Here is a 13639-nt window from a genome sequence, read left to right on the forward strand (position 1 = left end):
TTATTCTGGAGTAATTTGTATGATTTCATCTTGACAACACCAGAAAGTTGACTTATTTTGCCAAGAAAAAGTGTGGGAGGGAGGAGCACCACCGGGAATAAGGAAACCAATGGGAAATTGCTGCAACTGGGATGCCTGAATGCAGAAAATCAGGTTCCTTTGAACACCCTGGTGTTGGGTTTCTGATGCTGGATTTATGTGCTGAGTTGGCTCCTCCCAATGGCATGTTTTTACCCATTGCACTTAACTCTGCAAGGGCTGGCAAAAGTGGTTTAATTATTTCTTTTTAATTAAATTTCGAAATTTGAATGTGTTTACCCCGAATTTTAGGGTTTTTTTAAGTTTAAATGTTAGCGTTTTTTTAAACTGGATTTAAAATTAAAAAAGATTCCTAGAATAATCATTAACATCAGTACTTTTGTTTTAGGTGAAAGAAGAGATGCTGTTTGAGGCCCTGGTGACCAGAAAGACAGTGACAGTGGGAGAGAAGCTGATCTTACCATACAAATTGGCAGAGGTCAGTACATGATGTTTGTTATTAAAAGGCAGCTCTTGCAATGGTTTTCAATACTTTGAGATGCACACTCAGAGTTTCAGTTTTTATTTATTAAGTCAAAATAACATAGGAGAAGCTAATGGGTGTCCTAATCTAGGAAATGATTGACTTTTCTTTTATGCCCTTCCTGGAAGGCAGGTTTGTGCTTTATTCTGATGGTTTGTAAGGGCTTTCATTGCTTGTGGCTGTGTGAGAGCTGTCCAAAGCAGAGCTGTGCATTGCTGTGTGTGTGTGTGTGCTCCAGGTGTTTGTCTCCAGATGTCATTCCTTGAGCTGGAGCACCGATTCATCCACAGCAGAGTGCTGACCCAAGACTCCAGGAGATTTTTACTGCCTTCTGGAGTGCCTGTGTTAGTGGTGGTTCTTGTACAGCAGGAGCTGCAGATCTCCAGAGGAGATTCCCACTAGCTTTTCCTCAGACCCCTCACAACCTGGGCCCTTGTGTGATGCTTTGGAGCACCCACAGCTCCATCAGCTGCCCTCAGACTCCAGTGTAGTTATATGGGATCTAAATGTGATTTTCAGGAATTCTGAATTCTGTTCTGTGTCTGGTAAAGAGAAAAATTTTTTTTCCTCTTACATTATTCAAAACACATAAGTTCTGTTCTGCTGAACTACTTGTTTTGGCTGTTTCTTCCTGTAATCTTCTTGTATCCCCCAGATTAGGAACACTGAGCATCCCACCGCGCTTGGTCACTCCATTTCCTCTTGTTGTAGGGTTGTGTGAGAATTTACAGCACCTTGAGTAGCATCTCAAGAGCAGCCTGTTGTGTCACAAATAAGTAAACACATTGTGTTGTCACTGGGGTCAGCTGGAGATATTGTGACTCCTTTTTCCGAGAGGGAAAAAAAAGTATCTTTTCTCCCACTCTGAGGGTGTGTTTAAGCTCAGAAACTGTTACTGAGCTTTCATCTTTAGAAGTGAAGTGTTGTGTTTGTGCAAAAGAGGAATGTCCCCTAACAAAGGGCACACAAGGGCTCTCACTGGGTCTTTGTGATGGACATTTAATCAATGTGGTGTTTCTACTTTCTTCCTGTATTTTGGGCACAGACTTAAAAAAAATGGCTAGGAAAGTTCAGAACTGAGCTAAAAGCACCCTTCTGCTGGAGGGTCCTTAGAATCATGGTATCACAGAGTGGTCTGGTTTGGAAGGGACCCTAAAGATGATCTTGTTCCAGGCTCCTGCCGTGGGCAGGGACACCTGCCAGTGGACCAGGCTGCTCCAAGCCCCGTCCAACCTGGCCTGGAACACTGCAAGGGACGGGGCAGCCGCAGCTTCTCTGGGCACCCTGTGCCAGGGCCCGCCCACCCTCCCCGGGAACAATTTCTTCCTAATATCCCATCTAATCCTACTCTCTGTCAGTCTGAAGCCATTCCCTCTTGTCCAAAGTCCCTCCAGGCCCTTGTCCCCAGTCCCTCTCCAGCTCCCTTGGAGCCCTTTCAGGCCCTGGAGCCTTCTCCAGGCTGAACAATCCCAGTTCTCTCAGCCTTTCCTCACACAAGAGCTGCTCCATTCCTCTGGTCACCCTGGTGCCTTCTCTGGGCTCTCTCCAGCAGCTCCACGTCCTCCCTGTGCTGGCCCCAGGGCTGGGGCAGCTCTGCAGGTGGGATCTCACCTGAGCACAGGGACACAGGGGCAGAATCCCCTCCCTTGACTTGCTGCCCAACACCTCTAGTGTACTGACACAGCTGGGGACAGTCTTACCTTGATGCTCTTTCTGTTGAGCTGGAAGAAACCTCTTTAAACCTAGAGTGGCTCAGCATGAGTTCCTCAAGTGCTTTCCAAAATGTTTTTGGTGATATGGCTGCTCCCAAATCTCAGGTGTCTCCTTAGAAAGGTTTGTGACCAGTATCAGTAGAAGAAAGGAACGATCGGGATGTGGTGGCAGTGGGGGAACACAGAGGAGCACAAGGCTCCTTTGGGAATGGTTGATGTGATCTCTGTGACAAAATCGTTTTGGAAGAAGCTGTGAATTGTGTTAAGATGAGCACCTCCCAATGAGCTTTTTGTTCACCTCCTTACATCATCAGCATCCTGACCACCAAATTTTATCCAGCAGTGACCTCACTCTGGGAGCAGGTTCACTGCTCACAGAGCAGAATTTGAGATGCTCCAACCTCCCCATGGTAAGAGGCCTTCTCCTGGTCTTCCTCTGGCTCAGGGAGCAGGAGGAGTGACTTAAATTCAGATCTGTCTGAATCAGGAAGGAAGAATGAGATTCATTTGACATTTTGGGACTTCACAAAGGCTATTGATGTCTGATAATCCGCACTCATGACTCACTGGACTCCTGGGAACCCACAGGCTGGTTATTCCTGTGTATTTAACAAAGGAGCATTATAGTTGGCTCCAATGGATGGAGCCGTTGAGGGTTTCAGGATTTGCAGACATGGCTCTCCCACCACGACCTCTGTAGCTCACAGGCAGCTGCCTTTCCTGATGGATACAGCAGCTACTTTATTCTTCAGATGCCTGAGGGGTTTTTCACAGGTTGGTACGCTGAAAGTTTCAGTGGAATTTGTGTGGAAAAGACTCTGCTCTAATGGCTCTCAAAAAAAGGATTGGATAATGTCATTTTGGCATGTCCTTGCTTCTTTACACCATCAAGAAGAGCAGGTCAGATCTACCAACCTTCAGGTTGCAAGAGAGGTGGTAGATGCCACATCTCTGGAAATGTCCAAGGCCAGGGTGGATGGGGCTTGGAGCACCCTGCTCTAGTGGAAGGTGTCCCTGCCCACGGCAGGGGGTGGATTGAGATGAGCTTTAAGGTCCCTTCCAGCCCAAACCAGTCTGGGATTCCACATAAAAAGCTTTGAGATCTTAAGTTCGGGATGGGTTTTGAGCTTTGATGAGGTTCCCTGGGGCATCTGCTCCGTTCTGCAGTGTTCCATTTTCCGTGCTCGGCACAGGGGCTGATGTTTGCCAATCCTTTTCATCAGTGCTGGAGGATGTGGAGATGACAACTCCACGCAGAAATGCTTTTCATGGAAAGCGAGTGTGATCATTCCGTGATCCCAGCCTGGCTCCTGAGAGATCTGTGCCCTCAGGGTCCTGCTGTGACAGCTGTCATCCCCCTTAACAGTCTCGAATGGGCAGAGTTGGCCTGAAGGGATCCTTGCCTTTGGTGTTCTGGAGGCATCGGGGCTGAGGTTGGAGGCTGATTGTCCAAGCCAAGCCTTTTCTCCTCCCCTTCCCGAGCTGCAGTCCCGAAGCTCACGGAGAGGCCGCCTTTGTTGGATTTGCAGTGATGTCACATTCCTGGCTGGCTGTGCGCTCCTGCCTTCTTGTTGTGTGCTGATTGGAAACACAGTCCTGTGGTTTGGGGCTTTTTTTTTTAGAAACAGTGGTTTGAATGCTTGGCAGCTTGCTTGAAGCATTCTCCTTCAGTTGTGAATTGATACCAGGCTGACTCTTCCTGATTCTGTTCATCCTTGCAGTAATTTGGGTAAACTACATCTTTTATTCTGGCATGTTTTGGGTAAAAGGTGCTGCAAAGTGGGGACAACTCGTGGATGGACATCATGGAATCACAGACGGGTTTGAGTTAGGAGGGACCATAAAGCTCATCCCATTCCACCCCCTGCCATGGGCAGTGACACCCTCCACTAGCCCAGGGCGCTCCAAGCCCTGTCCAGTCTGGCCTTGGACACTTCCAGGGATCCAGGGGCAGCCACAGCTGCTCTGGGCACCCTGTGCCAGGGCCTGCCCACCCTCACAGGGAACAATTCCTCCCCATTATCCCATCCATCCCTGCCCTCTGGCAGTGGGAAGCCATTCCCTGTGTCCTGTCCCTCCATGCCTTGTCCCCAGTCCCTCTGCAGCTCTCCTGGAGCCCCTTCAGGCCCTGCAAGGGGCTCTGAGCTCTCCCCAGAGCCTCCTCTTCTCCCAGCAGCTAGAAGCCTGCAGTGTTGAAGGAGAAGCTGCAACTGGCAACCACCTCCTCTCTGTTTGTTCATATCGTACTTTCTCTCTTAGGACTTCTCTTGATGGCTTTGCCCCAGGAGCTGAGCTGGGTGTTTCCCTCAGGAATAATGTGCCATTTTAAAGTTAGGCAGAAATACTGACTTCGTCAACTCTGTGATTCTTTTAATAAAGTCAAGACTTTTTGATTTTTGCCCACAAATAATTATTCTGCTGGATGATCTTGAAGGATCCAAGGACTGGATTCCAGTGCCTAAAGGGGGCCTACAAGAAGGCTCCAGAGTGACTTTTTACAAGGGCCTGGAGTAACAGGACATGGGGAAATGGCTTCCCACTGCCAGAGGGCAGGGTTAGATGGGATCCTGGGGAGGAATTCCTCCCTGTGAGGGTGGGGAGGCCCTGGCACAGGGTGCCCAGAGCAGCTGTGGCTGCCCCTGGATCCCTGGCAGTGCCCAAGGCCAGGTTGGACGGGACTTGGAGCAGCCTGGGACAGTGGAAGGTGTCCCTGCCCATGGCAGGGGGTTGCATGGGATGGGCTTTAAGATCCCTCCCAACTCAAGCCAGTCTGTGGGTCTTTGATCTAAATCAGGTTAAATGTAATGCTGAAGTCCAGTGAGGAGGTAGGATTCCAGCAATTACAGTCGGTGCCTCCTGTGCGCCGGCAGTTGCTGGTGCCATCGTCTTCAGCTGAGCAAATTCTTCCCAGAACAGAGGAGATTTCATTTTACTTTATTTTACCCAGGAGCGTTCAAGGTGTGTGGCAGCAGCACCTGCTCGAGCAGGGCCATAGGAGCAAATAAATAGTTGTGAACCAAACTCCAGGGTGGGATCCATTGATTCTTGGTGTGTAATCAGTGCCTGTCCTTGGGATGTTACAGGGATTATGGGATGAGCATGTGGTTCTTCAGGAAGACCCTACAAAGCATAATGTGCCATCAGCTTTTCTCATCAAGCAGTACCTCATGGTTTATTGAGAAGAGCTTGTGTCTGAGCATGCTATTAACATTCAAGTACATCCCTATGTCACTGGAGCTGCAGCTCTTTCTGAAATTAAGGACAGGGCAATCCAGGAGAGATCTGGTTTTGCAGGGAAAAATCAACACTGCTTTGTTCTGCCTCTCGTGGCTGTGGCACCGATGGCAAACATGGGCTTGATCTGAGACCCTGCAGGGGAGCTGCCATCCTCCCTGGCTGCACCTCCGACGCCTCTGGAAATCAACCACACCACATCCATAAATAATGCTTGTATTCATCTCTGGCAGCTGCCTCTTATCTCCTGAGCCACACTGGCTCATCTGCCACGGAGCTGCCTCCTGGAACCATCCATTTTTCCTTTTATAGCACTGGATGGTGTTTTAATGCAGTGTTTGAAACGACTGCGCAGTTTGGGCGAGCGCAAAGGTTTGGAAGCTTTAGGCCATAGATAAACTTAGGAAAAAAGGCTGCACTTGTGTGCTGAGGTCTTGGGCTGTTGTGCAAAACAGCTGCCAAAGACTTTATCAGGAGCGAGATGGTGCATTAATGGAGCCAGCAGCACTTCATGGGTTTCCAGAGAAATCACAGTGCAGTGTTTGGTAACAGCGAGCTGGAGAATTCCACTTCGTTTAGCAATGGGAAGGACCCTTGGAAAAGGCTATGGGAGCAACAGAGCCATCCGTGGTGGTAGGGGTGATTGGACTATTTTGATTCAGATCTGTCTTGAACATTGGGCATCTCTGTAGCCACAGCCATCTTCTCCTTGAGAAGGTAAAACACAGTAGGCACGTAGCTGAAACAGGGAAAAATGGGGTTTTAATGGCAGCAAAGTAGCATGCTGTGGGTTGCTGTTGTCTTCCCCAAAGTGTCCCTCAACTCCAGACTCTGGGGTATTTTTTCATATATTATTATGTGCATTTTTGCAGTTACACTGAGGTAGGAAAGTTTCACAAGCCACAGTTCAGGTATTTAAAAGAAAAAAACCAGATGCGCTAAATATCAAGTGACCTAACTGGTGTTTGGTAGGAAACATGCGGGAGCAGAGCACTTCAGTCACATCTTTGGGGAGAGCTTGAGGGCTGTTAAAAATCTTTCTCTGTTTGTAATCTGAGTATCATTTTAATCCATGCGAGGAATTGCCCTGCTGGGCCACATCTGTCTTCCTGCTTCTATCTAAATAATCCAAGGAATTCAGGTTTTGTCCATCTCTGCTCACTGCAGGGCTCCAAGGCCATTAGAGTGTGCCTTGACTCATTTACCTCGCTCAAATCCATCTTGGCTGGTGGTTCCATCCCCTTTCCATCGTGCTGGAGATGAGCCTGTGGCTGAGCTCCCCAGCCATCCCTGCCCGGTTTCCATCCCATCTGTTCTGTTTGTCAGGCTGGTGTCCAGCACCTGCTTGTCTGTTTTTCACCAGTCTCTGCATTTTTTTCCCTGTTCTTTATCCAATGAGGAAGAACTCATTATCAAAGTAAATACATCTGTTAGTGACCTTTTCCTTTACATTATTCCAGGAAAAAAATGTCCATGCTGTTTTCAATTCATTTAACTCGGCTGGTATTTCTTAAGCAAGTGACTTTGCTAATAGACATCATTTTAATAGATCTTTATAATTTTAAGCCATTTGTGATCAAGGACATTTTACCCTAAGGGTTAGAAAGCGAATTAATTCACACTTCCGGGAGAAATCTGATGTGAAACTGTGCAGCAGAAGGGAAATAAAAGCTGTGATACAAGTTCTTGGGCAACAACTGACCTGATTCTTGCCTTTCTTTAGTTCTGGAGAGCTGTTGGGAGCTGGTTGTTTGATGTGATGAGTATCACTATAAACATGCCCTGTATTTAACTGACTGTGTGTTCAGAATTGTAAGTGGGAAAAGGGTGTCTGAAAACTCAGAGGAACTGAAAGGGACTGGGTTGTCCCTCCAGCAAGGCAGTGCAAGCAGGTGTTGGGGGGCAGATGTTGGGCCAGCAGCCCCGAACTGCCCCCATAACCTGGGCAGCAGGGGAGGGGGGAATTCTGCCCCTCTGCTTTGCTCTCGTGAGCCCCCACCTGCAGAGCTGCCCCAGCCCTGGGGCCAGCAGCAGAAGGACCTGGAGCTGCTGGAGAGAGCCCAGAGGAGGCCACGGAGATGCTCCAAGGGCTGGAGCCCCTCTGCTCTGGAGCCAGGCTGGGAGAGCTGGGGGTGCTCAGCTGGAGAGGAGAAGGCTCCAGGGAGAGCTCAGAGCCCCTTGCAGGGCCTGAAGGGGCTCCAGGAGAGCTGGAGAGGGACTGGGGACAAGGCATGGAGGGACAGGACCCAGGGAATGGCTTCCCACTGCCAGAGGGCAGGGCTGGATGGGAGATTGGGAAGAAATTCCTGGCTGTGAGAGTGGGGAGGCCCTGGCACAGGGTGCCCAGAGCAGCTGTGGCTGCCCCTGGATCCCTGGCAGTGTCCAAGGCCAGCCTGGATGGGGCTTGGAGCAGCCTGGGACAGTGGGAGGTGTCCCTGCCCATGGCAGGGGGTGGCACTGTATGACCTTGAAGGTCCCTTCCAGCTCAAACCTGCCTGGCATTCCATGATCGTGTCCTTGTTCAATGGCCAGATGCTCTTCAGCAGCCAGGTGCTCAGTGCTGTTGTTACGTGGCCATGGAAGGTCACCATGGAACTGTCCTGGGACTGTGTCCAGAGCACCCAAATTACAACTAAATCTGTGAAATGCTTTTTATTCTGCATAAACAGGTGCAGCTGTAAGTCCATGTGAAGTCAGCTCATGATTAGTCAGAAAAGCAGTGATGCAATTCAGGTCAGATTTACAAACCAAAATATTCAGTCTCCTGAATCTGAGATGTGCAGGGTTAGGCAGGGGGTGACAATCATTGAACCTTGTGCTTTGGGTGACAACAAAGCAGGACAGGGAAGTCCAGGTCTTCTGGCAGCATTTGCTGAGGGCTCCACAGCTTTACTTTCTTTGTCCTTTCATCCTCTCATGTTTGTTGTCCCTGGGTCTGTGCTGGCTCAGCAGAGCCAGAGAGACTTCTTGGAGTGGGAGCAGAGTTGGATTTGTGTCCTTTGGGAGAAGGGGAGAGGAGAGAACCTTTGCCCAGGAGTGGTGGAGCAGGCACATCTTTCTCTTCTGGTGCCACAAAACCATTAGATGTTATTTTTCCATGTCACCAAGTGTCACTTTGCCTGGACCTTCTTTACCTGGGATGAATTTTTGCTGAGGAATACAAGACACTTGGAATGACCATCACAGGAGGGTTATTTGGGATGATAAACTCTGCTGTGTTAGGGACTTTAAATCGGGGAGAACATTTCATTTTCAGCGCAAACACCTAATTTTCAGCCCAATAACAGTTAATTGGCAGAGACACAAGGTAGAGAAGCCTTGTGGAGTGAACTGTAATGAGAGGAAAAAAGTATTTCATTACAGCAAGGAACCAAGTGATGGTTCATTCTCTATATCCTTGTAGTGGGACTGGCTGATGCCTTTTCCAGCCCATTATAAAGGAGAAGGAATGGAGTTCCAGGGCCAAATGGCAGAACATTACCTAAGATGTTAAAAAAAAAACAACAAAGGAAAGATCATAACTGCAATTAATCACGAGCTTGAAAATATTCAAGGAGAAAAAGTGGGACGGAGACAAAATAATTAATAGCGTGAAGAAATGAAAATTTCCTGAGGTATGAGGACAGGGACACTTAATGGAATAGAAAGCAGCAGAACTGCTGGAAGCACCTACTTATCCCAAAGCCCATTAGCTGAGGAGACTCGTTGTCACCAGGGTTATTAACGTGAGGAGCTCAGCAGGAGCCCTTTGAAGAGCTGCTACGTTGATGAGTGAATTCAGAATCCACAGAAAAATATTAATGGAATAAAACTGAAACCCCACAAAGCTTTTAAGAGCCAAGCAAGTGTCTCTGCTTCAGGACATGAGGGCAACCTGGGAGGGTAGAACTTCAAAAGAAACCGATTTGTGGGATGAGGTTTCTCACGTTTCCCTTGGAATTGCGAGGAGCATCTGTGCCTGGTGACAGAGTAGGGGTTAGGTAAGCAGTGGTTTTATCAGATTGGTGAATTCCTTCATGGGCTGCAGCATCCTTCCTTTTCTGCAAAGACTGAGTTCATCAGCACTGGGGGTTTTTAACCTGTTTTCATGATGTTTCTGTGTTATGGTGTGATTCTGTCCCTCCCGTCCTCACAGAGGGGTGGGGAGGGGATGGTCTGGGATCTGGCTGAACAGTTTGTGTCTGTGAGGATCTTCCCAACCTGCTGAACTTCGTAGAATCCCAGAACAGTTTGAGTTGGAAGGGACCTGAAAGATCGTCTTTAAAGGCATGTTTTTGGGGGGTCCTGGGCAGGGCCAGGAGTTGGACCTTGATATCCTTGCGGGTCTCTTCCAACTCAGGATATTCTGTGATTCTCCATTCTCATCCCACCCCCTGGGCAGGGACACCTTCCACTATCCCAGGCTGCTCCAGGTCGCCTTCAACCTGGCCTTGGACACTGCCAGGGATGGGGCAGCCCCATCCTCATGTGCGAAAGCTGCTGCAGTCACTTTTCTGCTCTGTGCCACCATGGAAATTCCTGTGTGTTAAATGTGTTCCTTCTGTTTATTTGGCACTGATGTCTGGAAAAACAAGGAAGACATTGGGATCCCAAGATTCCTGAACAAAGTCTAAAATCAGGACTTCAGGAAGGGAAATGCTGACTTTCCATGGATTGCTCTGCCTATAGCCCACTGCAGCTGCCCTTTCTGTCATCAAAACCATTCTCAGCTCTTTAAAGGATTCTTTAAATTACATATCTGGTTACTCAAAAGATGCTTTAATTTCACAGAGTTCTTTTAGTTACTTAAATTATGTGAAAAGTTTTCAAGGATTGCAAACAAACCATTTCTGGGTTAGTAAGTGAGCTTTTCCCACACAGGATGTCATTTTGGTACAGTTGCTTGGAATATGGGATTTCCATGTGTAAACCCAATCTGAATAAATTCAGGTTGATTTTTTTCCTCAGCCCAGGGCTGTTGGTCAGTGGCTGAAGGAGGAGGAGGTGTAGAAGCTCTGTGGCTGGACAAGGTCTTTGCATCTACAGCGGTAACAGCTGAGGTGTGATGAGAAATAACTTCTCTTTGGGGAACCGTGCCCAAAAAAATGGTAAAAATAACCTGGAATGTTGATGATGGTGCACTGGCAGAACGAGTTTGCTATACTTGCCCTTGGGAAGGACCAGTTGAAAGGCAGGATTTGGATTTTAAAGGCTTGAGGGCTGGTTTTGGTGATGGATCAGACTCCTTGGGGAGGATCCTGGTATGTTGTGCCTGTAAATGCTGAGCAAATTTCCCTAAATGTGGCCTCCTCACATCAGGTCACACAACTTCTCGTGCCACTAAGTAATTTGTTAATTGGTTTTTGCACTGGTTTCACCATGAAAACACAGGTGGAGTGGGAGTTCATGAAAGTGAGTGGAAAGCTCAGTTCATGCTGTTGGCAGAACAGACTCTGAATGCACCAAGGCAGAGGAAAACACATTTTGTCATCACTGGACCCTTCAACCTTTGCTGCCTGGTGGCTCTGTTCTCCTGTAGCTCCGTAGTGGGCTCAGGATGGGTCTGTGAGCACCTTTCCCTAAGGGATGTTCCACATGTCTCATTTCATCGTCTCCTCCACAGAAGCGAGAACTGCAGCCTTGTTTTCTGGAAGGGTTTAATTTCAGGAAGAGAGGTTTTTTTTCCTTTCTTTTCAGTTTTGATTTGTTACAGATGACATTTTCTAACCACACCACCCAAATCCAAAGGCTCTGAGTGAAATCTTTTTAGGAAGATGATGCTCGCAACCGCCTGACTCTGCAGTTGGGACTCGGAGAAAATCTCTGACAAGATTTGCGTTGGTTTCCTTTGCTCCTGGCTGTACTTGGGGCTGTTTCTGAAAAGCGTAACCACAGCGTGTTCCAGTCATCAGCTGCAAAGTGACAGCATCAGAGACAGGACTTGAAATCATCTCTAAAAATAAACAGCAGGCAGGCTCTGGCCTGGGATGGGGATGGGAATGGGAATGATGGGTCTCCCATCTTTCTTTTCCCAGACCTGCCTGCCTCCAGTGGGGACACAGCACTGTGTCTTCAGCACACCCACAGAAGATGTTCTTATTGTTCTTATTTGAAGTTTTCCACTTCATTTTGCATGTTTGCATCCATCTAATGACAGCAAGGATGAGTAAGGAGAGGGCAGTTGCAGGAGCACTGGTACCTCCCACGTTACTTCTCAGGAACCACATTAGCACACAAATGACACGAACAGTGGGAATGTGTGTGAGATAGTGTGAGGATCACGGAATCACAGGGTGGTGTGGGTTGAAAGGGACCTTAAGGATCATCTCATTTCACCTCCTGCCATGGGCAGGGACACCTCCCACTGTCCCAGGCTGCTCCAAGCCCCGTCCATCCTGGCCTTGGACACTGCCAGGGATCCAGGGGCAGCCACAGCTGCTCTGGGCACCCTGTGCCAGGGCCTCCCCACCCTCAGAGGGAAAAATTCCTTCCCAGTATCCCATCCAGCCCTGCCCTCTGGCAGTGGGAAGCCATTCCCTGTGTCCTGTCCCTCCAGCCCTTGTCCCCAGTCCCTCTGCAGCTCTCCTGGAGCCCCTTTAGGCCCTGCCAGGGGCTCTGAGCTCTCCCTGGAGCCTTCTCTTCTCCAGGTGAGCACCCCCAGCTCTCCCAGCCTGGCTCCAGAGCAGAGGGGCTCCAGCCCTGGAGCAGCTCCGGGGCCTCCTCTGGGTTCTCTCCAGCAGCTCCAGGTCCTTCTGATGTTGGACCCCATGGCTGGGGCAGCTCTGCAGGTGGGGCCTCACGAGAGCAAAGCAGAGGGGCAGAATCCCCCTCCCTGCTGCCCACACTGTGGGATCAGCCCAGGCCACGGGGGAGTTCGAGGCTCCCAGAGCACATGGACAGCTCACACTGAGCTTTTCATGACCCAGAACTGATCTACCACCACGTTCAGCCCATTGAGTGGGTCCCAAGTCACCCACGTGTGTGTGGGGAGTTGGGATCTCCCGCTGTTCCGCTCACTTCCCAGTTGTGCCCCAACGTGTCTGGTTTCCATCCGCATCCGTGTCCTGCGGCTGGGATGGATCGAGCAGCCTTTGGGGTTCCCCCTTGGCTCACGGGACATGGGCTGAGACAAGCAGGATTAGGAGTTTTTCTAAAACAGAGGCTTAACACCCAGAGGAAAGTACTCTTGCAGGATATCAGACTCAAGATTAATCCCTGACTTGGCATCCAGGAGTGTTATATCATGCTCAGGCTGGAGAAGTATGATGTCATTTTCCACACTCGTATTTTATCTGAACATCTTATTAAAATCCTGTCATTCTCCCGTGTGCTTTCCCTAAGAGAGCTCGGATTGTCAGTGCACCACGCTGGCTTCAGCCTGCAAGAAAGGTTTTAAAATGATTTTTATGTACAATTAAGGAGGAGGAAAAATATCTTTCGAGGCATCATTGAAAGAAAAGGAGTGAAAAATGCATTTTTTCATTTTTGATTACAACAAAAAGGAGGAAAGGTTGGTTTAAAAGCAGTATGAACATTCCTGTAAAGGCTTATTTTTATGCTTTAATTCTATAAATGTACCTGCAAAGTAAATGCTTTAAAAAACAACAAAGCACTGAAGCCTTGCACTATCACAGGCTCCCACCCTCCTGGCTGGCTGCCACATGCTGGCAGAAACCTTGATCTATCACCCTGGAGCTGGGAGGCAGCGGGGTGTCCTGCCAGTGGATTTTATCCGAGCGATGCAAGTGTCAATGACGTTCTCCAGAACTTATGGGTGGATTTTCCAATGGGAGAAAATAGCCTGGAGTGTCATTACCATACAATGCTGCGTCGTGCCCCAGCGTAACGCTCAAACACAAAGGCACTTCAGGGTTTTGTCCCTAAAGCAGGTGTAGAGTTCTCATGTTCAGAGGGGGGGTTTAGGTATTAGTTGCAAATTTTACGTGACACCTTTTTTCTAATTCTTCTTGTGCTCTCACTCCTCTTGTTCCAGTTTCCCAGTACCTTCCATGACCACCTTGGGCCAATTGGTACCTTCCCAACCACCTTCCTGGGACAAAGGTCCTTCTCCAGCCTGCCAGTCTGTATTAGTCAGAGGCATTTTAAGGGGATTTCCAAACCCCACTAACGCCCTTCCCAAAAATCCCAATGG

At 48.8% G+C, this 13639-nt stretch overlaps 1 protein-coding gene across 11 annotated transcripts in view; it reads left to right on the plus strand.

The window, feature by feature from the left end:
* The window catches only part of MYO9A (myosin IXA), a 175617-nt gene that overhangs the window by 83662 nt on the left and 78316 nt on the right, over positions 1-13639 (plus strand). For all 11 annotated transcript variants that reach the window (XM_042022730.1, XM_042022729.1, XM_042022735.1 and 8 more), the window contains one exon: positions 428-517. In XM_042022730.1, coding sequence (XP_041878664.1) covers positions 428-517 — 90 coding nt within the window. The remainder of the gene's footprint in view (positions 1-427; positions 518-13639) is intronic.

This window comes from Corvus kubaryi, unplaced genomic scaffold (assembly GCF_017639235.1).
Source record: "Corvus kubaryi isolate FWS band 111438036 unplaced genomic scaffold, C.kubaryi_AGA036_p1.0 37220, whole genome shotgun sequence".
Lineage (NCBI taxonomy): Eukaryota > Metazoa > Chordata > Aves > Passeriformes > Corvidae > Corvus > Corvus kubaryi.